General features: G+C 41.7%; 1 protein-coding gene across 1 annotated transcript in view; it reads left to right on the top strand.

Annotated features, from left to right (window-relative positions):
- Positions 1–22,058, top strand: part of CUNH1orf87 (chromosome unknown C1orf87 homolog) — a 74,963-nt gene that overhangs the window by 27,510 nt on the left and 25,395 nt on the right. Inside the window, exons 6-8 of the mRNA XM_036347249.1 lie at positions 2,750–2,871; positions 6,296–6,461; positions 16,338–16,435. Coding sequence (XP_036203142.1) covers positions 2,750–2,871; positions 6,296–6,461; positions 16,338–16,435 — 386 coding nt within the window. The remainder of the gene's footprint in view (positions 1–2,749; positions 2,872–6,295; positions 6,462–16,337; positions 16,436–22,058) is intronic.

Raw genomic sequence — 22,058 nt, 5'->3', positions numbered from 1 at the left:
ATGCACAAGATTTGTGCATGGGGTTGGGGGGCCTCAGCCTGGCCTGCACCCTCTCCAATCTGGGACCCCTCAGGGGATGTCCTACTGCCTCTCGTAATCTGGGACCACTGGCTCCTAATCGCTCGCCTGCCTTCCTGCCTGATTGCCCCTAACCCCTCTGCCTGCCAGCCTGATTGCCCCTAACCACCCTGCCTGCCTGATCGCCACTAACTGCTCCCCTACCGGCCTGATCACCCCTAACTGCTCCCCTGCTGGCCTGATTTCTCCTAACTGCCTCTGCCTCACCCCTGCCTCTGCCTCACCCCACACCTGGGACCCAGGATTCCCTCCTCCAGCTGGTTGCAGGCACCTGGGACTTGGCTTCCTTCCCTCTGGCCAGTCACAGGCACCCAGGACCCCGGCCAGCTTCGCCTGGGCCAGCCGCAGCCGCAGGTACCCTGGACCATGGGGCAGGCAGCTTGTCCCTCTCCCAGGCCGCAGCCTGGCTGGTCCCCATACCTCTCTCCCCAGTGTTGAGCATCTAAGCCGTTAAGGCATGATGGCGTGAGGACATAGTGACCAGAATAGAAAATAGATTTAAGTCCCTCTCTTTTTTTTTAAATATATTTTTATTGACTTCAAAGAGGAAGGGAGAGGGAGAGAAAGAAACATCAATGATGAGAGAGAATCATTGATTGGCTACCTCCAGCATACCTCACACTGGGGATAGAGCCCACAACCTGGGCACATGCTCTGACTGGGAATTGAACCGTGACCTCCTGGTTCATAGGTCAACACTCAACCACTGAGCCTCACGAACCAGACAAGTTAAGTCTCTTAGTCCTGCTTAGTTTCTCTTTAATGAGATTTCCCTTCTCAACTTTCATTGTCTACTCTTAACACTAGTGTGATAGTTAGAGATTCAAGATAATGAGTGCATTTAAATCCATTTACAAGCTGAGCAGTTGGTAAAAATGGAGAACTTGACTAAGAAGTGTGACAGTTCCTAGAGCATTAGAGTTTGGGGGGTGGGGTAGTAATTTTTGAAATATAACTCACCACCATCAATTTACTGATTAGGAAACTGAGCTCCAGAGGGGTTAAGGAACTTGCACAGAGCACCTGGAGAATTAATGGCAGACCCAGGGCTGAGATAAATGTTCCCCAGTACAAGGGCAGGGTTCTTTCTCTGCTTGTACTTTCCAAGCTCGCACTTGAAAGTGAATACAAAACAAGGTCCAAGTGTAACCAAATTCAGGGAGCTAGAGAAAAGTGCCCTAAAAGAGGAAGAAGTAATAGCAATGGGAAAATCATTAGTGAGCATGTGATGATAGAAAACAAGGCCAAAATCAACCTGGTTTCATGTTTAGCAGTTAATAGGTACACAAATGAATGTAAGTTCTCTCTCCTGCCCATCTTTAAACTGAAAAAAATAAAATTAGTTGTATATGTATGAGAAATATTTAGCAGTAAAATGGCAACTTATTAGTATAACCTCCTTGAATCTTTAATTCAATCAAATTTTATGGTCTGAAATCTAATTTATATCTGGGACCCTGTCTAGCTTCCTTCTCCCATGCTACCCCCTCCACTGCTCTGGAGTTGTCTGTCCACCATAATCCCTAGGATTCCATCCAGCCCAGCAATGAAAATGGACAACATTCCTTCAGTCCTTTTCTATGTAAAAAATAATAATAATTTATATATATATATGTATATGTATATGTATATATATATATATATATATATATATATATATATATATATATATATATATGCCTAAGCGACCGTCCGACCATCTGACCATTCACCCGGTAGCTATGACAGGCAATGACCACCAGGGGGCAGATGCTCCGACCAGTAGAGGAGGGAGCCCAATTCATTGCGGAATTGGCCAGGGGTTAGGCTGCTGCTGGGGCACTGTCAGCCCCGAATCTGGTCACCTGCACCCTGGACCCAGAGAGGAGGGAGGAGGGAGCCAGTGGGCATCCAGGTCCTGGGGGGTGGGCCTGCAAGAGGGGGTCTCACAATCTGGGACCCCTCGAGGGATGTTGAAGAGCCGGTTTCGGCCCAGTCCCCACAGGCCAGGCCAAGGGACCCCACCAGTGCATGAATCTTGCACCTGGCCTCTAGTAATAAAAAATAAAACTTTAAAATTTTTTATTTACCTTAGTAACTAAGACCTTATTCTCAAATAATCTGAATATATCTAAATATAAGCACACATTATATATAATACATATATAAAAGAGAGAGAAGCTAAAGGCTAGGTTATAGTGTACTAACAAATAGTCCCAAATCTCAGTTGCTTAAAACAGCAGAACCTTATTTTTCATTTACATTACATTTTTGTAATGAGTTTGCCACAGGCTCTTCTTGGCACTATCATTATCTTAGCTCCAAAACCCAGGCTGATGAAGCAGACACTCTGGAATGTTTGGGACATATGGCAGCAGGAAAAAGAGCTCTGAAGGCCTCATGTCAACAGTTTAATCCTCAACCCAGAAGTAGCACATGTCCCTTCTGCTTATAACTCATTGGCCAGAACTGGTCACATGGTCCTACCCAGGAAGTGAAATTTTACCATTTGTCCAGGAGGGAGAATAATAGTAATAGTTGGTTAAAAAAAAACACTAATAATTATTATATTTTTAAAGCTGCTTTAAAAATTCTTCATTGTTCAATATTTCAAACACATTTCGTTTCAGCAGGCCTCTTTTCCCTACATGTAAATTAAATGAGGATGTTCTGTTTCATATTTAATTTTCAGGTGAACTATGAGAAGCTACTTTGTTTTCTGAAAGTGGCAGCCTCAGATGATCCACAGCAAAGCAGAAGAGCCGTGGACAGCAGCCTGAGGGAAGCTCAGGGTGGTACCCATCACAGCGAAAGGTACTTCCTCCCTTTCTGTGGGCACGTTACTCCCAGACTTTCAGAGCTGGCCGGGCTCTTGGAGGCAATTCCCTATTAGGTGAGCAGTGCAGAAACACAGCTGTTCACCAACACCCAGTTTACACTTAGTTTTCTCTCGCTGTGCTGTAAACAGGTGGGCATAGGAAATTATTTGCAACAATTGTATATGTTTCTTAACAGCAGTGTTTGTTTTTTTATGAGGTTTCGGTGTAAAGATGAAAAAATCCATTCTGAAATAAAAAACGATTGTGGCTCTGGCCAGGTGGCTTAATTTTAATTGGTTGGTGCATCGTCCCGTACACCAAAAGGTTGCGGATTCGATTCCCAGTCAGAGCACATACCTAGGTTGCAGGATCGATTCCTGGTCAAGACAGGTACCAGAGGCAAATGATCGATGTTTCTCTCTCCTCCCCCGCTCCACTCTTCTTTTCTCTCTAAAAATTAATAAAACATATCCTTGGGTGAGGCTTAAAATGAATAAGTAAATACCTAAATAAAATGAAAGAAATGATAGCGCCCTGGTGCAGTACTCATCTAGAATGTGTTCCAGAAATATGTTCAGTCAGTGAACTCCTGCGCTGCAGGTACCAGCACAGAGAAGTTTAAGGTACAGAATCAATAATCCCTTCCCATAATCTCAAGGGAAAGAAGTGATTAAAGGTAAACATAGGGAATGAGGAATATCATTAGAGATGAGATCCAGTAAAGCATGACCGTCTCTGTGTTCTCTAAGAAAACTGGCAAAGGGCGGTGGTTAGGAGCATAGCCCCATGGCCAGAAGCCTGGGCTCGATCCCTGTCTCTGCCACTAGGTGGAGCCTTGGGCTAGTCACTTACCCTCTCTGTGCCTCCACTCTCCAACTGTAAAATGGGAATAATGTGTAACAGTGACTGAGTTAATTCATGCAAAGTTCTTAAAGTCTTTGGTACACGGAAATTGCTATAGAAGTGTTTGTTACTATTTTTTAACTATCCTGTCAGAAGATACCCTTTTCAGTTACAAATCATGTGACATAGTGATTAAGAGCCACCTCTTTAAGAAAACAGTATTGCCGTAGCCGGTTTGGCTCAGTGGATAGAGCGTCAGCCTGCGGACTGAGGGGTCCCAGGTTCGATTCCGGTCAAGGGCATGTACCTGGGTTGCGGGCACATCCCCAGTGGGGGGGTGTGCAGGAGGCGGCTGATCAATGTTTCTCTCTCCTTGATGTTTCTGACTCTCTATCCCTCTCCCTTCCTCTCTGTAAAAAATCAATAAAAAATACATATATTTTTAAAAAAAGGAAAAAAAGAAGAAAACGGTATGGTTTTCTGTACAAATGTCCCTGGGCCAAGTGTAAGATTTAATTCCCTTTCCATGTGCTCTGTTGTCTCTGATACTTTATCAAACATTCACTGAATACCAGCTGCGTGCCAGGCACACTTTGCTGGGCACAATGAATTCAGAGCTGGGCAAGGCCCAGTCACTCCTTCAAGAGCTCATAGTCCAAACAAATATCCCTCTGGGAATGACGGTCCTACCCATAAAGCCCTATACATTTTTAATAGTCAGCAACCACGCTTTATACGGTACAGACTGTGAGAGGTAACAGACTGTGCCCAGGAGAACGTGGCCACGCATTGACAGATACGGTGAGTCTATGAGTCCTAGACAGGAAGCCTCTCCTGAATTCTAGACTAGCTTATGTCTCTTTGCTGTGCAGTCGCATAGACGTTTCCCTTCATAACAGATATTGTCCTGGTAATTACTTATCTGACATTTGAGGTTAGGAATAGCATCTGTCCTGGCCCACTCAGTGTCTAGCACGGGTCTAGCATAGTTCCTGGCACATAGGAGATGCTCAATAAATATTTGTTGAGTGTAATTGGCACCTCCCATTATCCAAAGAGCTTGCATCACTTCATGTGCAGGAACATCTGGATTTCTACCCTATAAAAAAGGTGCCTGAAGAGATCATTTGGAACTCATCACAGAAGGCGCTGTTTACATGGACCAGATAGTGTGTTTGTGTGTGTGTGTGTGTAGAAGCGCAGGACGAGTGGCCTGTAATGAACCCAGGCTCCTTGTTCATTAATGTGCTGCTCAGGAAAATACCCTCTCGTGTTCTTCAGGTAGAGCTTTAAATGAGGCAGCTCTGTGATGTTTTAAAAGCCACCAGCATCACTAATGGGACCAGATGAAATCCACTCCTGCAGCAGGTTTCCTAAGAAACCCCACCGGCTGCAGTAAATGGGTTCCATACACCTGCCAGTTCAGGACCCGGTGTACGGAGATGGGGGCCAGAGCCCCATGAATTCCCACCCCCAGAAACTGGCATTGAAAGAAAAGAAGGAAGAAAGAAAAACTTCTGATTCAAATCTGGGACAGATACTTCTGGTTGACAAGGCCCGAGTCATGTGCCCTGAGCAGCAAACAGAGGCTGGGAAAGCAAATAGCTGGCATGCTCCTCAATTGGACTGAGAGGCAGGCTCCCGGCCTGGGAACTCCCTGAACAAGGAAAGTGGGTGCAGAGCTAGGTGACCAATGCAAAGACAAATAGCCCCTTTTCCTCCTTTTCTGTACCAAACTTTTGGAAAATATTAGCTATTGTTACATAATTCAGAAAGGCATTGTTTGGTGTCAAAGCTCAAGTAAGAGTTACAGAGCAAAAGGAAGATAAGCATATGACCTTTCGGAAAGTTAAATGCGTCTAAAAATAATCCATTGCTGAGAAAATAGTTGGCCAGGTCTGGAAGGACACATACTTTTGAAAGTGAAATACGTAAATACCTCAAACTAGTTTCATAAAATAAATGACTCGGACGCTTTATCACTCTGGTCATTTTCACCTGTTATGGGAAGTAACAAAAGCCAGTTTGCTAAACCACCTGAATAATTACATACATTTGCATGCCATCTGGTAAATACATAATTACTCCCAAACTTTTCTGGGTTTTCCAGCTACAAATAGCAGAGTCAAGGATAATGCAGGAAGTTCGCCTGGGTCAAGCTTGCCTCCTCTACAGGTTCCCTGGTCACAGGGATCTGCCAGGATCTGCCTTGCTTTGCTTGTGACATGTACCATTTGGAAATTTGATTATCTGGGCTCAAAAAAAGACATGGGTAAAGTAAACTACCATGGACACCTCTAATTTTTTTTCTCTCAACCTGGCAAAAAGAGAGGGTAGATTACAAATTTGGTCTATATTCTAGTCAAACGGGTGGGTGCCTCCTGGAGAAGAGACTGTAAACTCCCTAGAATGGAACAGAGTTGAGGTAATCTGTGAGGTCACCACATGCAGTCCCATGACCAGGTTCCCAGGATTTAGAAGGTGTATAACGCAGGTGAGAGACATAGTATGAAATACACAGCGGCTTCCTTGAGGGGTTCACCTTTTCACAGACTTTCCCCTGCCCCTCCAAGCAGTGCTGCCCCTCAACATGCCGACTCACAATCAGAAGTGACCAGGAGCCTGCTGGAGATCCTAAAGCTGGCACTCAGCACAGCCAACGGCAAGCTCAACCTAGAGAGCCTCAGTCGGAGTTTTCGAAAAGAAGACCACGCATTGTCTGGCTTCTTGTCCCTACCCAAGGTAACAAAATTAGATTTCAGATCTGTTCAACCCTAAAAGTCTACCCCGGAGGCTTTAGGTCTGTAGTAAGAAGGCCTGTTTCTGTGTTCTGCCCGTGGATTATATCTCACAGTGTTTTGTTTTCTGTGCCAGAGCAGAGAGAAACAAAACAGAAAAGGAATTGTGAAATGTGCAGCATTGATCCAGGAATATCTCTCTCTCTCTCTCTCTCTCTCTCTCTCTCTCTCTCTCTCTCTCTCTCTATATATATATATATATATATATATATATATATATATATATATATATATGTAATATGCAAATCGACCGGACAGCGGAACAACCGGTCGGCTATGACACACACTGATCACCACGGGGCAGATGTTCAATGAAGGAGCTACCCCCAGTCCACAGGCCCTGATCACCCAATCAGGGCATGCTGGCCAACCTCTTGGCCCCTCCCCCTGGCCAGCAGGCTCCAATTGCCCAATGGGGAACAGGGAACCAGGGGTGGGTGGTAGCGAACACGGGCGGTGCCAGAGCCCTGATCGCCCTGCTGGTCGCCCCACACTCAGAGGGCAGTGGCGGTGGCAGGGTCAGGGGCCGGCTACCAGCAGCCAGGGAAGATTAGCCCTGATTGCAGGCCAGGCCTAGGGGCCCTACCCATGCATGAATTTCACATGCCAGGCCTCTAGTTAGCTATATTAAGCTATATTTTGTGTCAACAATATGGAATAATATAGCAATACCCAAATAATATTTCACAGTGGAAAACAAGTGTTTGCCAAGGCCAAATGTCCATTCCTTATAACCTCACCAGCTTCCAGGAGATCAGCATGTGGTATCCATTCCTTTGGAAGAGCACATTGTATGGACTGGTGTGACTTATTGCTGATAGAGCTGAGTATGCTGCTTTGGGAGCATTAATTAAAAGTGCAGATGTGTTTCATGGAAGAAGATCCAGAACCATAAACCCCAGTCATGAGGCTACCTAGGATACAGGCACAATAATAATCACCACGAATGCTACAATTCCTTTAACACCAACTCGTCACCACCAAGCTTGCCGGTGTTCTCACTAAGTGCCAAGTCCTGCGCCAAATGCTTTTCTTACATCATCTCACTTAACACTGAAAATACAAAATCTAAGTAGTCATTAGAACCCGTTTAATAAATTTTAAAAAATGAGCCTCAGGAGTCACCCAAGGCCCTCAGTTAGCAAGTGGCAGAGGCAGGATTCAAAGTATAGAGACAAACTGAAAATTAAGAGCTAGAATTGGCACACCATTAGGCAGAAGCTATCTGGAAGGTTCCACTGAACTCAGGACACAAAAGTTAGAATTCCAGAGGAGTAGAGAAATAGAAGGAATTGAAAATTATAGCAGGGGGTGGGGTGTGAGTCCCATTGGAAAGATTTAAAAATACCTTTCATCTAGGTAAATAGGGGTTAGAATTGAGAGCAGAGAATTTAAAAGAACAAGTGATGTTTACTAAGGAAGCAAGGAAACAACATGCTGAAAGTGGGATCTTATTCTGGCACAGAAGTAGCTTGCTCTGTGCTTTCATTTATACAGTCAACGAAGCATGCAAAGGTAAAGCTCGTGTGTGTGTGTGTGTGTGTGTGTGTGTGTGTGTGTGTGTTACACTTACATGCATGTTTTACTAGAAAGAGAGAGAGGATACTACAGGAGATTCCACACATCCTACACACATTTTTTTATGCTCAGGAGTAGATCAGTAGGAATAGATTAAGAAGCACCAATTCTTTGTTATTAGAAACTACATAACAGCATCAGTGACGCTCAAATGTTCTCAGACAATACTCTTAGAGTGGAATATAAATGACTTGAAAATCAAAGTAAATTTGCTTAACCTCTTTGAGTCTCCGGTTTTTCATCTGGAAACACTGGGTTCCAGATGTCTGCCTCCTGTCTGTTGTTAAACAAGATAAGTATGCAAAGGCATTTAGCACACTGCGTGATACCTGAACACCGGCAGGCAGAGCCAGCCTTGAACTTCTCCCCCCACAGCTGGCCCTGCAAACTTAAATTCATGGTTCATATCCAAGGAAATGGGACACATTTTCCTGAAAGCTGGTCTGCCTCTCGTGAGCCATCTGGCATCTCTTAAGACATCTGGAACTCACTCAAAGTATAGTACAGTTCCAGGAGGCATGTGAGATACAATTCTGTTTCCCCAGGACATGAGACAAATTGAAGCCCAAGGGACACTGAATACGGAAGGCAGCAGTCCCAGTCCAGCATCTTTATTCCTGGACACAGGACTTCAGAGTGGCCTAGGAAGAGCTATCTGAATTAGAAGGGGTTTTCTTTTTGACCAGTACTAAATCTCCTTGATGTCAGAGTCACAGACCTCCTTAAGTTTCTCATAAAACTCTGCACCCTGGGCTAGACAGGGGTGAGATGCTGAGGCACCTCCTCACAGCCAACATTAAAGAGGGGTCACAAACGATCAATAGCCTCTCCAATAAATAAATGCAGTCTTAAAGGATAATATGAGTCTTGTCACTCAAATCAATGGAATTTTGATCACTGTCAGAGAACAATATGAAAACATCAACGACCTATCATCTTCATCCTATGGACACACATCCTGTTCCTCTAGCATGTCTTTAATACAATGATGGCTTCTGGAAGGACTGCTGAGGCATCATGGATCCATGTACATTTATTAACCACCCTGATCATTACCCAAGTAGGTTCAATGGGTCTTTAGAAACTAAGACGCTCCCAAGCACATAGGCTCAGATTAACCCCTTTTATACATAACTTATATTCATTCTTCATTTCATGAACTCATTCTCTTTCCACTCTACATCCCAAACTACTCCCAGACCTTCCTCCTAGGAGGAGTTAGCTAGAACACAGGTGGCTGGCCTTCTAATTACTCTGCTTCATTTTCATGCAACTTCCTCATTACCATCAACAGGGAGTCCATTCCTGAGGGAATCCTGGCTTTGTGAATATGAAGTTTGTTCTGGTGGCAAGACACTAGTTTACCTAGTGACAGTCTTCTGCAGTTTGTCAGCTCCTCTTTGGTAGTTTGTTGTTTCTGTATCAGTACACTTTGCCCTAAAATTATAAAATTATTTCTACTAACTTCAAATCCTTCCTTATTCCAGTTCAACAGCCATCTTTCTGATCAATATTGCATGTTTATTCTATACTTGTATTCAACATGTTACCCACTCAATGTGTTCTGGGAACTTTGATAAGGCTGAGGGCAACAGACTATTACAATTTCAGGAGCTCAGGGAAAGGTGACATTTTTAGACATGTCACAGTCCTGTATAACAAATTCAGTGATGGCCATAACACTGAGCACAGAGAAGAAACTCCAACCTAGCCTACTCCAGAAACTCTCCATAGAGAAGATGCAAATACTAAACTTAGAGGATATGTTAATTTGGCAAAGAATTGGGGGAAGGAACAGAAGAAGGACTCAGAAAGGTGTTCTAGGTAAAAGGAGAAATGAGAAATGGCCCTGAAATGAGAGAGGGCATGGTTAATTCAGGGAGCTGGAAGTCATCTGTAGTGGCAGAACATAGTGAATGTATGGCAGCTGGGGATGGTGGGAGATGCTGCTCAAATGATGCCAGAATGGGAAGTAGGAGCTAATTTATGAAGTTCCTAAGGAGTGTAAATTTTATCCTGAAAGCACAGAGGAATCATCAAAGGATATTAAACAAATGAATGATATGTTAAAATTTGGAATTTGAAAAGAGCACTCTAATAGAATATGGAGAATTAGAGGCAGATAGATCTCTAAAAGGCTGGTCCAGTAATTCAAGCAAGAAATTATGAGGGTTTAAACCAAGGAAGTAACAGGAGGGATGGAGCTATTAAGGAAATACAAAGTAGTTCTTGGTGACTAATTGAATGGGGCCCTGCATGAGGAAGAATCAAAAATGACTCCTGAGGTTCTGGCTTTGGTAACTTGATGGCTGGTGGTACCATTCTCTGAGACAGGAAACAGAAATGTTGAAGGGGTATAGGAAGGGATAAAGAGTTCAATTTTGAACATGTTGACCTAGGTTTAGAGATTAAAATGAATAAATGATTTAAGACTCTTCAATACGGAGCTGAAGCCATGTGAGCAGTTAGGGCAGGGGTCCTCAAACTATGGCCCGTGGGCCACATGCAAATACAAATACTGTATTTGTTCCCGTTTTGTTTTTTTACTTCAGAATAAGATATGTGCAGTGTGCATAGGAATTTGTTCATAGTTGTTTTTTTTTAAACTATAGTCCAGCCCTCCAATGGTCTGAGGGACAGTGAACTGGCCCCCTGTTTAAAAAGTTTGAGGACCCCTGAGTTAGGGTTACTAGGGACATAACAAAAGGTGAGATGGGAAGGGTGAGGATGGCACTTATTGTTGAGGAATAGGTAAACAAAAAGAAGCCAACAAAGGAGATGAAAATAATCAAAAGACACATGGGGAGGAAACCAAGATGGCGGCATAGGTAAACACCTGAGTTTGCTGCCTCGAACAACCACTTCAAAAATACAACTAAAAGACGGAATGGACATCATCAAGAACCACAGGAAGGCTGGCTGAGTAGAAATTCTACAAATAGAAGGAAGGAGACCCAGAGGAGGAGCGGTGCGGAAGTAAAATACTAAGGTGCGGAGGTGCATGCAGAGCGGGCTGGTGGCTGAGGGCGCAGTTGTCTTTTTCAATCGCGAGGGAGTCTCAGGCTCTGAGCTCAAGTTCTGGGTGAGACTTTGGGGACCCAGACTCATAAGGGAGAAGCGGGACTGTCTGGCATCGATCAGAACTCTAGGGCAGCTTTCTCTCGGAGGTGCTTGCAGTGATTACCAGGACACTGAGAAGCAGAGCCTCTGAGGGCAGGACTGAGAGCAGCCATAACTGCTCGCTCCACCCTGAGGATCTCCTGGGACCCTCCCTGTCCCGCCCAAGCCCTGCAGGGAGGCTTTTGCTGGGTAGACTCAGGCAAAGGCTAGATTAGCACCTCCTTAGAGAGCCAGGAGCGAGTATCCCCAGTGGTCAGAGTGGGACCATCCAGTTTGCAGCTCCTCGGACCTCTAAAGGACACACTCAGGGGGAAGACCCAGTGAGCACCAAAGGCCCATTGAAGCAAGTCTTGCCCCGGAGGGGTGTCTCCAGCACAGAAGTTCTCCCACTGCAGACACAACTGATTCTCACAGCCAATTGGCCTGGAGGTTATTCCCTCCCAGTCTTAACCACAACAATCAAGGCATAACTACAACAAGACTGTGCACAAAGCCCACAAGGGGGTGCACCAAGAGTGTCCTCCTCAGGTAATTGGGGAGGCTGAACCACTGGGCCATAGAGGACACTTAGCACAGAAAACCACTTTATCAACACAGAGAAGCATAAAAAATGCGGAGACAAAGAAACAGGACACAAATGACAGAAATGGAGGAAAGCAAACTACTGGATATAGAGTAGTTCAAAACCACACTTTTAAGGTTTTTAAAGAACTTTCTAGAAGCCACCGATAAATTTAGTAAGACCCTCGAAAAGACTGGTGAAACTGCCGATAAATGTAGTGAGATCCTCAAGAAATCTAGTCAGACCCTTGATGTTATGATAAAGGACCAACTAGAAATTAAGCATACACTGACTGAAATAAAGAATATTATACAGACTCCCAACAGCAGACTAGAGGATCCCAAGAATCAAGTCAACGATTTGAAATACGAAGAAGCAAAACACACCCAACCAGAAAAGCAAAATGAAAAAAGAATCCAAAAATATGAAGATAGTGTAAGGAGCCTCTGGGACAGCTTCAAGTGTACCAACATCTGAATTATAGGGGTTCCAGAAGAAGAGAGAGAGCAAGATATTGAAAACCTCTGAAGAAATAATGACAGAAAACTTCCCCTACCTGGTGAAAGAAATAGACTTACAAGTCCAGGAAGCGCAGAGAACCACAAACAAAAGGAATCCAAAGAGGACCACACCAAGACACATCATAATTAAAATGCCAAGAGCAAAAGACAAAGAGAGAATCCTAAAAGCAGCAAAAGAAAGAAAATCAGTTACCTACAAGGGAGTACCCATACGACTGTCAGCTGATATCTCAACAGAAACTTCGCAGGCCAGAAGGGAGTGGCAAGAAATATTCAAAGTGATGAATACCAAGAACCTACAACCAAGACTACTTTATCCAGCAAAGCTATCATTCAGAAGTGAAGGCCAGATAAAGAGCTTCACAGATAAGAAAAAGCTAAAGGAGTTCATCACCACCAAACCAGGATTATATGAAATGCTGAAAGGTATCCTTTAAGAAGAGGAAGAAGAAGAAAAAGGTAAAGATACAAATTATGAACAACAAATACACATCTATCAACAAGTGAATCTAAAAATCAAGTGAATAAAGAATCTGATGAACAGAAGGAACTGGTGATTATAATAGAATCAGGGACATAGAAAGGGAATGGACTGACTATTCGTGGGGGGGAAAGGGGTGTGGGGGATGCAGGAAGAGACTGAACAAAAATCGTGCACCTATGGATGAGGACAGTGGGTGGGGAGTGAGGGCGGAGGGTGGGTTGGGAACTGGGTGGAGGGGCGTTATGGGGGGGAAAAAAGAGGAACAAATGTAATAATCTGAACAATAAAGATTTAATTTAAAAAAAAAAGACACGTGGGAGTGGTCAGGAAGCCAAGAGATAAGCCATATCGCATGCTGTCATCAATAATTAGGAATGAGAAGTATTCATTACATTTGAAACTATGGAGGTTACTAGTGACTTGGTAAACACAGTTTAAGCATCCATCGTGATGGGATAAAAGGCAAATAAAGCCATAAATGGGAAGAGAGGAAGTAGAGGGCATCTGTGCACCACTCTTTCAATGAGGATTTCGGGGAAATGAATATTTATTTCACATGTCAGTTTCTAAATAAGAGATACTTTATTTACATTTGATTTTTAAAAATCCCTGATTAAACAGAAGAAACTTCACATAATCACTTTCTCATTGAACAAGAGTCATCCTTTTAATATCTATGCTTTAAAGGATTTTAATAATAATCCTGAATAACACTAAACTGCCAGGATTTTCTAGTAGATATTTCTATTACTCCTCTACAGCTGTCAGCAGTCAGTTCTTAGCAGCTATCAATCAACCTGCTTCTAGGAACTCTGATGTACTATTTCCAATCTGCTGCTCATTTTAGCCTGGAGCATAATTCAATATTGCCAGCAGTAAATAAACTGTTTTTAGAATAACCTTTTAATATTTCAATGTTTCAACCTTTTAATGTTTCAAAATATGTCCTGGCCAGTGTAGCTCTGTTGGTTGGAGCATCATCCCAAATACCAGAATGTGGTGAGTTTGATTCCTGGTCAGGACACATGCCAGGTTATAGATTCCAATCCCAGTTGGAGGCTGGGGTGTGGGAGGCAACGAATTGATGTTTCTCTCTCACACCAATGCTTCCCTCCCTTTCTTCTTCCGTCCAAAAATAAAATAAAAATACATTAAATATGCTGTAATCATAACTATGAATCAATTCTTATTTATGGAGTAAAATGGAATAATGGAACTAATTTCTATCTCTCGAAATTTATTCTTTACTAACTTCTGTCCATACACACTCCACTCTTCAGTGTCTTTAACTCATTCATTCATTTTCTCATTCATCCATGTATTCATTTACTCAATAATTATTGCTCTTTTATTTTATAACAGTGTGCTAGGCAGTGGTGGTAAGAAAATGAATGAAACACAATTCCAGCCCTCAGTAGACCACTGTCTTGTAGAGAAGCTCTAATGAACAGATAATTACTGCTCAGCATGGAAAGGAGTATAAAACTATAGTGAATAATGTCAAAATACAGTCAGTCTCAAAAAAGCACCATGCTCTTTCTCACCCATTATTTACAATGCTTTTTTCTCTGCCTGGATTCTCCCAAACCCCTTATTCTCCTAGCCAACTCTTAGCTGTTTTTTCACATTTCAAATTGATCATGTGTGTGTGTTTGTGTGTGTTGTTTGTTTTGTTTTGCTGTTAAGCTTCCCTGACACAACTCCTCTCTCTACACTTAGTAAGTAATGCTTGCAAGTTTCAAATCTAAATTTGTTGTTAGTTTCCTTCCATATAGACAAATGAAAATTATCTTCTTGTTTCTGTTTAAGTCTAGGTTTTATTATCATTCAGGTATGGTCAGACCAACAGAGCAGGAGATGCTTGCCATTGAAAAAATAGTGTGGTACTCATAGTTCCCAAGAGGAAAGGGCATGGAACCCCCCAGGTCACATGGGGGAGCACCAGAGGCTATCAGGGGACATGTGGGCAAGGCCTTCATTGTGGAATGAGAAAGGCAGGGTAACCAGGTTTAGGGTTGACTGGATTGAATAATTTGGACCCTGAGGCATAGATTCTGTTCTGATTTATTCAATACTTGGCCCTTGGGTGACAAGCACAGGGAAAAAGTGGCTCAAGCCTGAGAGCCCAATGAAGGAGGTGGTTGGTTTGCATATAAAAGGCACACTTTCCTGCCAGTCCATTACTTTATCTAGGAATTGGCTAACCCTGGGAGGAGCAATCTCTCCAGAGTCAGCAAAGCCCCATGATGTTAAAAAGCCAGATCAGAATAAAAAGATATGCTTGATGCACTTATTATACTGAAATTGCTCTCAAAATAATAATAGTAGCTACTATTTAACACTAAACTAGACATTTCTTTTCTTTATTTTGTCCCTTCCTTCCTTCTTTCCATTCTTTTTCCCTTCCCCTATCCCTCTTTCTTGTTCTTTTTCTTGCTACTTCTTTCCTTTCCTCTTCTCTCTTTCCCTTTTTCTTCTTCTTCCCTCCCTTCCTTCTTTTCTTTATTCAACAGATATTAATTCAATGTCTACCAAAAGCCCAGCACTATTCTAACTGCTTATTTTCTCATGCAATCTTCACAGAATCCTGGGAAGCAGAAAACACTATAGTCTTATTTAGTAGTTAAGTAACTTCCTAAGGTCACACAGATAACAGGCAGCAGATTGGGTGTTCAGAATGAGTCCTGTTTTATTCCAAAGTCTATATGCTTAAACATTATGCTAACCATACAACATATGCTATCACACCCCTAAAAGTTTGACATGTTTGAATCTAAGCATCACCCACTCACCAAGTTGAGAACTGAATTGGTTTGTCAACTAGACTCAGAATACTAAGTACTTACGAAACTGCAGTGACACTTCATTCATTCATCCAACAAGTAATTTATTGAACATCTAGTTTCTAGACTAAGTTCCATGATTTCTGTGACATTGAAAAAATCACTTAATCTCCCTAAATCTTGGTTTCCTCATATATAAAATACAGGTAATATTAACCATATTAATACAACAAGCTTGTTTTGTAAATCAAAGTAGATATACAGAAAGATTTTGCAATTTACCTATATTACAAGTATATAATTTCTAGGACTTGACCACCAATTCTGTGGCTGAAAAATATGTAAGATCAGAATTTTAAAGTTCAGTGACTTCTGGGTAATGAACTATACTCTGTGTCAACCAAATAAAATCTTGCTGTTGCTGAATATTTAGTTGGACATTCTTGTCTTGAATGATATCCTAATGGTACAGTGCACTCTGGAGTATTAATTCTTTATCAAAATCAGCCTAACCAGTTTGGCTCAGTGGATAGAGCATCGGCCTGCTAACCAAAAGTTCCCAGGTTCGATTCTGGTCAAGGGCATGTACCTTGGTTGCGGGCAGTAGGAGGTGTGCAGGAGGCAGCTGATGTTTCTCTCTCATTGATGTTTCCAACTCTCTATCCCTCTCCCTTCCTCTCTGTAAAAAACCAATAAAAATATATTTTTAAAAAAATCATATAGGTTCTAATTTTTAATTTCATTACAGTGACAACATTCTTTTTATGTGCAGGTCAGAGCTATCTGTGGGAAACATGGATTATATATGACTTTGAGCCTTCTGGAAACATTGCTCAATCATCAAGATTTGGCTTACCAAAATGAAATAAAGTAAGTTGATTTTTTATGCACAGAGTCCTCTGAAAGGATACCAAACACAGAGATCTGTCTCTAAATTAGAAGTTTTATGTGTGAAACAATCAATTTCATTACCTAAAGACAGAGTTAAGAAAAGTTTGCTTATATTAAAACACATTGCGGACCAGTAGTTTTATTGCTAGCTTTGCCTAGTGGCCAGATAAGTTTCTATTGAATGAGTACAAAAAAACGTTTTACATAAATGTTAAAGGCATGCTTTAAAATGAAATACCCATTGTATTTTGAAGTTATTTATTACATGTTCTTACAAGCTAATATCTTTTTAAAGTATGATACTTTGTAAAACACTGTGTAATATGAAGTGAGAATTCTCGTGATTCGTCCGCAATGTATTAAGGCCAAATGCTTTCCAATTTGTGAAAATATGAACTATTCCCAGCTGCATTGTGTTAAGGCCAAACACTTTACTTACCAGAGAAAAACAAAAGCACTGAACTTCCATTTCAAGCCATTATCAACTATCAATAATCAAATTTACCATTTTACCTTGAACAACTAAAAGATAGGACAAACTATATGGAGGAATAGTTTTCAGAGACTGGACAAGAGGCAGCACAGAGCAGTGATTCCTGACAGAGAAAAAAAATGAGGAAAGCTCACCTTATTGAACAACAAGAGGGAATCTAAACTTAGCCCAGGATTTTTCTTGAGCTAAAGAGAAAAATCTCTCTAAATCGTGGTTTCCTCATATAGAAAATACAGGTAATATTGTGCTCCACTTCCTGTGGAGTTCAGCAAGGCCAAGGAGGCTAGAATGCACAGTACAGAGTAGCAGAGAGGAGAGACCCCCAGAGAGTTCTTTCTGGAGTTTTCCAAAGAGTTGCCCTAGAGTCTTCATGTAAGAACTGGCCAATGTGTGCATTTGAGGAAACTACACAAGTCCAGAGAAAGAAAAACCAAAAGAAAAAGGTGGGAAAATGCTTAGATCTCACACAGGGCTAGGAATAGTTCATATTTTCACAAATCAGAAAGGAACACATGTGGCATTGAGTGAAGTCATGAGAAGGATATTGTGCTGTAGTGAGACCAAATTTCTCTAGACAAATTAACAAATCTTATAAATCCTAATAAAGCTTAAAATGAGCAAACTGTTTCCAACTTACTTAACTACATCCAAGAACAAAGCCCCCAAACTTCTAAAGGAATAAAACAAAATCAAAAATATAAAATTCACAATTTCTGGCATTCATACAAAAATTACCAGGCATGAAAAGAAGACAAAAAAACAAAAAACAAAAAACAAAAAAAAAACAAGTACAATCTATCATTAGGAGAAAAACCAATTTATAAAAGCAAATTCATAAACAGAGATGATGGAAATAGTAGATAAGAGTAATAAAAGAGCAATTATAAATACACTTCACATGCTCATAAAAGCATGAGCCTAATGAGAGATATGAAAGATACAAAGAGAAAGCCAAAAACAATAACCCCAGTCCAATAATATACTTTCAAATAACCTATGATCAAAGAAGAAATCACAAGGGAAATTACTAGAAACTTGGAACAGACTGTCAAATCTCAGAGGGAAGACAGGGGTGGGTGGGTGGGAAGAAATCAACCAAAGAACTTGTATGCATATATGCATAACCTGCATACACAAACAATAGGGTGGTGAAGGCCAGGGGCGGGGGATGGGGGGTGGGGGCAGGATAGAAGGGGTCCATGGGGGAAAAAAAGGGGGACATATGTAATACTTTCAACAATAAATATTTTAATCATATATATATATATATATATATATATATATATATATATATATATCTCCTATCTAATAAAAGAGTAATATGCAAATTAACCATCACTCCAAGAAAAGATGGCGGCACCCATAGTGGCTGGGCAGGATGCTGGCAGTGTCACCCCTGCAATGTGAGCCCAGCAGGCAAGCGGGGCCACAGGCAACACCCAGCAGGGCCTGCTGGGTGATGGCAGTGGCGACCCACAGGCAGGCAAGCGGGGCCCACAGGCAGCACCTGGCAGGGCCTGCTGAGTGGTGGTGATAGCAACTTGCAGACAGCACCCAGCAGGGCCTGCTGGGCAGTGGCTGCAGCGATCGGGGAGCAGGCAATCGGGGCCCACAGGCAGCACCCAGTAGGGCCTGCTGTGTGGTGACAGCTGTGACCAGGGAGCAGGAAATTGGGGCCTGCAGGCAGCACCCAGCATGGCCTGGTTGCCCATCCCCGTGGTGTGGAGCAGGTAGGCCCTGCAGAGAGCAGAGAACCACGGAGAGTGGGCCCAAGCCATCAGTAGCACATCCCTTGAGGGCTCCTGAATTGGAGAGGGTGCAGGTTGGGCTGAGGGACCTCCCTGCCCATCCCCCCACCCGTGCATGAATTTTGTGCACCGGGCCTCTAGTATATATATAAAACTGAATTAAAAACGAAAACACAACACACCAGTAATCCTTGGCTTTTCTCTCTTCCACACTTCACACCCAATTCATCAGTAAGCCATCAGTAAATCAACTCTATATTCAGAATATGTTCAGAACTTGGTCACTTCTCACCACCTCTATTGTTACTGAACTACACCTCATCCAAGCAACTATTATCTTTCTCCTGTGTTACTATAATAGCCTTCTAACTGAACTCTCTTCTCCCTTGTCCCTAGTTTATCCTCAGTACAGCAGCTATAGTGACCTCTTAAAACCTAAAATAGTTCATGTCATTGATTTGCTCATAACACTGAAAGAGCATCTTACTTTAGAGATTTCAAAAAAAAAAAACACAACAAAAAATAACAAGTCCTTACAAAGTGTTCCATGTGATCTGCTCCCCCATCACTTCTCTGGCTCCATCTACAACTTTCTTTGCTCATTATTTTTCAGTTACACTGTCTTCTTCCTCAAGCACATCAGGCACAAATCCACCTTAGCACCTATTTTCCAAATGTTTCCTCTACCTAAACTGCTCTTTCCCCAGATATCTTCATGCTACTCCACTTTTCAAGTTTTTGCTCAGACGTCACCTATCAATAAGGCTACCCTATTTAAAATTGTAGTCCTCACCCATTCTCACCTTTAACCTGCTTTCCTTTGCACTCTTCTATACACTTATCAATTTCTAATGTATTTGGTAATTTGCTGATGTGATGTTTATTGTTATCTGTTGATTTTTGATAGACTATATGTCATAGGGCAGGCAGGATCTTCATTTTATTCATTGATGTATCCCAAAGGATCCGGCAAGCAAGTCAAACTCACAGCCGACAGGCCGCATGCCTCATTTATTTAATGTGAGTTGGACATGCTTGCGATTGCCTGGCATGTGATAGGTATTCAAAAAATATGGAATTGAACTGAACTAGAAAAGTTATACAGTCTCAAAATACTCTTAAGGATATAGATACATGAATTCTTCCTAGTCCCTGGCTCATGATCAAATTGAAGAAAGCCTTCTCTAATCACCTCATCAAAATCAGGCCCTGTGTTAATATATTTCCTAGCACCTATCACCATTTGTAATTATATATCTATTTGTGTGATTTGTTAGTTTAATGTCTAGATAATGATCTCCATGCTCGCAAAAGACATGACTGTTTCCTTCACTTTCTTATTGTTGTGGTTGTTAATCCTCATCAGAGGATATTTTTCAATTGATTTTTAGAGAGAATGGGAGGGAGGAATAGAGAGAGGGAGAGAGGGAGAAACATCCATGTGAGAGAAACACATCCTTTGTTTGCCTCCACATGTGCTGACCAGGGCTGGGGATTGAACCTGCAACCCAAGTGAGTGCCCTTGACCAGGAATCAAACCCACAGCCCTTCGGTGTTCCAGCTGACTCTCTAACCACTAAGCAACACCAGCCAGGGCTGTTTCCTTCCTATTTTATTCTCAACATCTTGTAGGCTGGTATCTAGCATATGGTAGGTACACAGTAAATGTTGATTGATTAATTAATTAATTAATTTAACAATCATTTACTCAATGCCTGCTGTACACCAGTCACCATTCTTGTCATTGGAAATACAGATGTGAATAAAACAAGGCTCCTTCCTTCATGAAGTTTGTATTCTAATGGGAAAGAACAAGTTAGAACATGTGACATATCACATGCTGATAAGAGCAATCCAGAAAAACAAAGAAGGCTAAAGGTTAAAGGAAACATCAATTAATAAATAAATGATGATAGAAGGTTGAGCTTAGTCAATGAATATCTGCCAGACCAATTTTGGACAAGGGAGTTTCTCTTCTCTAAAACCTTAGAGGGGTGGTTGGGTGATGGTGGAGGGAGGTGGTTAAGCAGCAAAAGCAGGGAAGTGGACTAAGAGCCGAATAGAAAACCAATAAGCTAAAATTGGCAGGCCTCAAAAGACAATGATATAAAGGGAGGAAATGCAAGTATCAAAGCTCACATTATACCTGGTATATAGTATACTCAATTAAAAGTTGGTGTTCAGAACCAAGATTGTAAGAATCAGAGATATGAGAATAAGAGTGAATGGAGAGCAAATGAGGTTAGGCTACTTATAATTATATCAATATTTTCACTTTCCCACTGTTTAATGTGCATATCAGAGGAGCTGATTTGTTTTATTCACCTGTCTTTGACCTTTGAATGTTCAAGGACACCAAAACAATGAAACCACTGAAGCATTGCATGTAAAAGTGATAAACCTGTTTCATCCTTAAATAGTTATTGGCTAAAGCTTCTTCTGGTGAATGAAATCCATTCCGTTAAGGGCTTTGTATGCAAACCTATATCCTTAAGAGATTAAAGATGCAATTCAGACACACATTTCAGGAGCTGAATGCACGAATCATTATTTTAGTACATATTGTCCATTAATCTGCTGTTCAATTGGGAACCCATTTGGAATGCGGCTGCTTGCTAATTAGCAGGATTCTAGTGCTGAGCTGCTTCCTGATTAAATGTCCTTTAGAATCAATAAAACATCAGGAGGGATTATGGTGATGTGGGATTAGCCCCATCTAACCAAATAAAATGAATTGTGATCTCTTCTTAAACTGTCATGTTGCAAGAGCTGATGAGAGGAGCAATTTCGTGAATGCTGTTGCAAAGTTGTTGCTGTGTGTGTGTGTGTGTGTGTGTGTGTGTGCGTGTGTGTGTGTGCGTGTGTGTAACACTGAAATTTTATTTTTTGCAATTTGCCTACCAATTAGCAGAGACATTACTGAATGACTGCCAGGGTAAGGCGATTTTGAGAAAGACTTGATTACGATTCAAATCTCTACTCTGAATCACCCTGATGTAAAATGAGTTCAGGTTGTGTTGGATGGAAATTATTATCCCTCTTCTTGGCCAGGAACATGTAAGTCAGAATTAGCATTTAATATTTCTGTGTGACTTTACAATAAATGGTAATTAAGGAGGGCAGAGAGAGAACAGGAGGCAAAATAATACTCTGAAATTGTATTGGCAAAATTAAACACTTCAAACCCAGTTTAAAACACAGGCACACAAGCCAAATTGTGTTGGGGTAGGGGATAAATAATGAAGTTGCTATAGAAGCTTTGTAAATAGAGTGGAGCAATTGACACAGCCCTAAGTAGGACTTATCATACACATCTGGCCCATTATTAAGAGTGCAATTAGGTTGAAAAGGACTGGTTTGA

The sequence above is a fragment of the Myotis myotis genome, unplaced genomic scaffold (assembly GCF_014108235.1).
Source record: "Myotis myotis isolate mMyoMyo1 unplaced genomic scaffold, mMyoMyo1.p scaffold_m19_p_2, whole genome shotgun sequence".
Lineage (NCBI taxonomy): Eukaryota > Metazoa > Chordata > Mammalia > Chiroptera > Vespertilionidae > Myotis > Myotis myotis.
The sequence above is the reverse complement of the archived record's forward strand: the minus strand, read 5'-3'. Positions and strand labels throughout refer to the sequence as shown.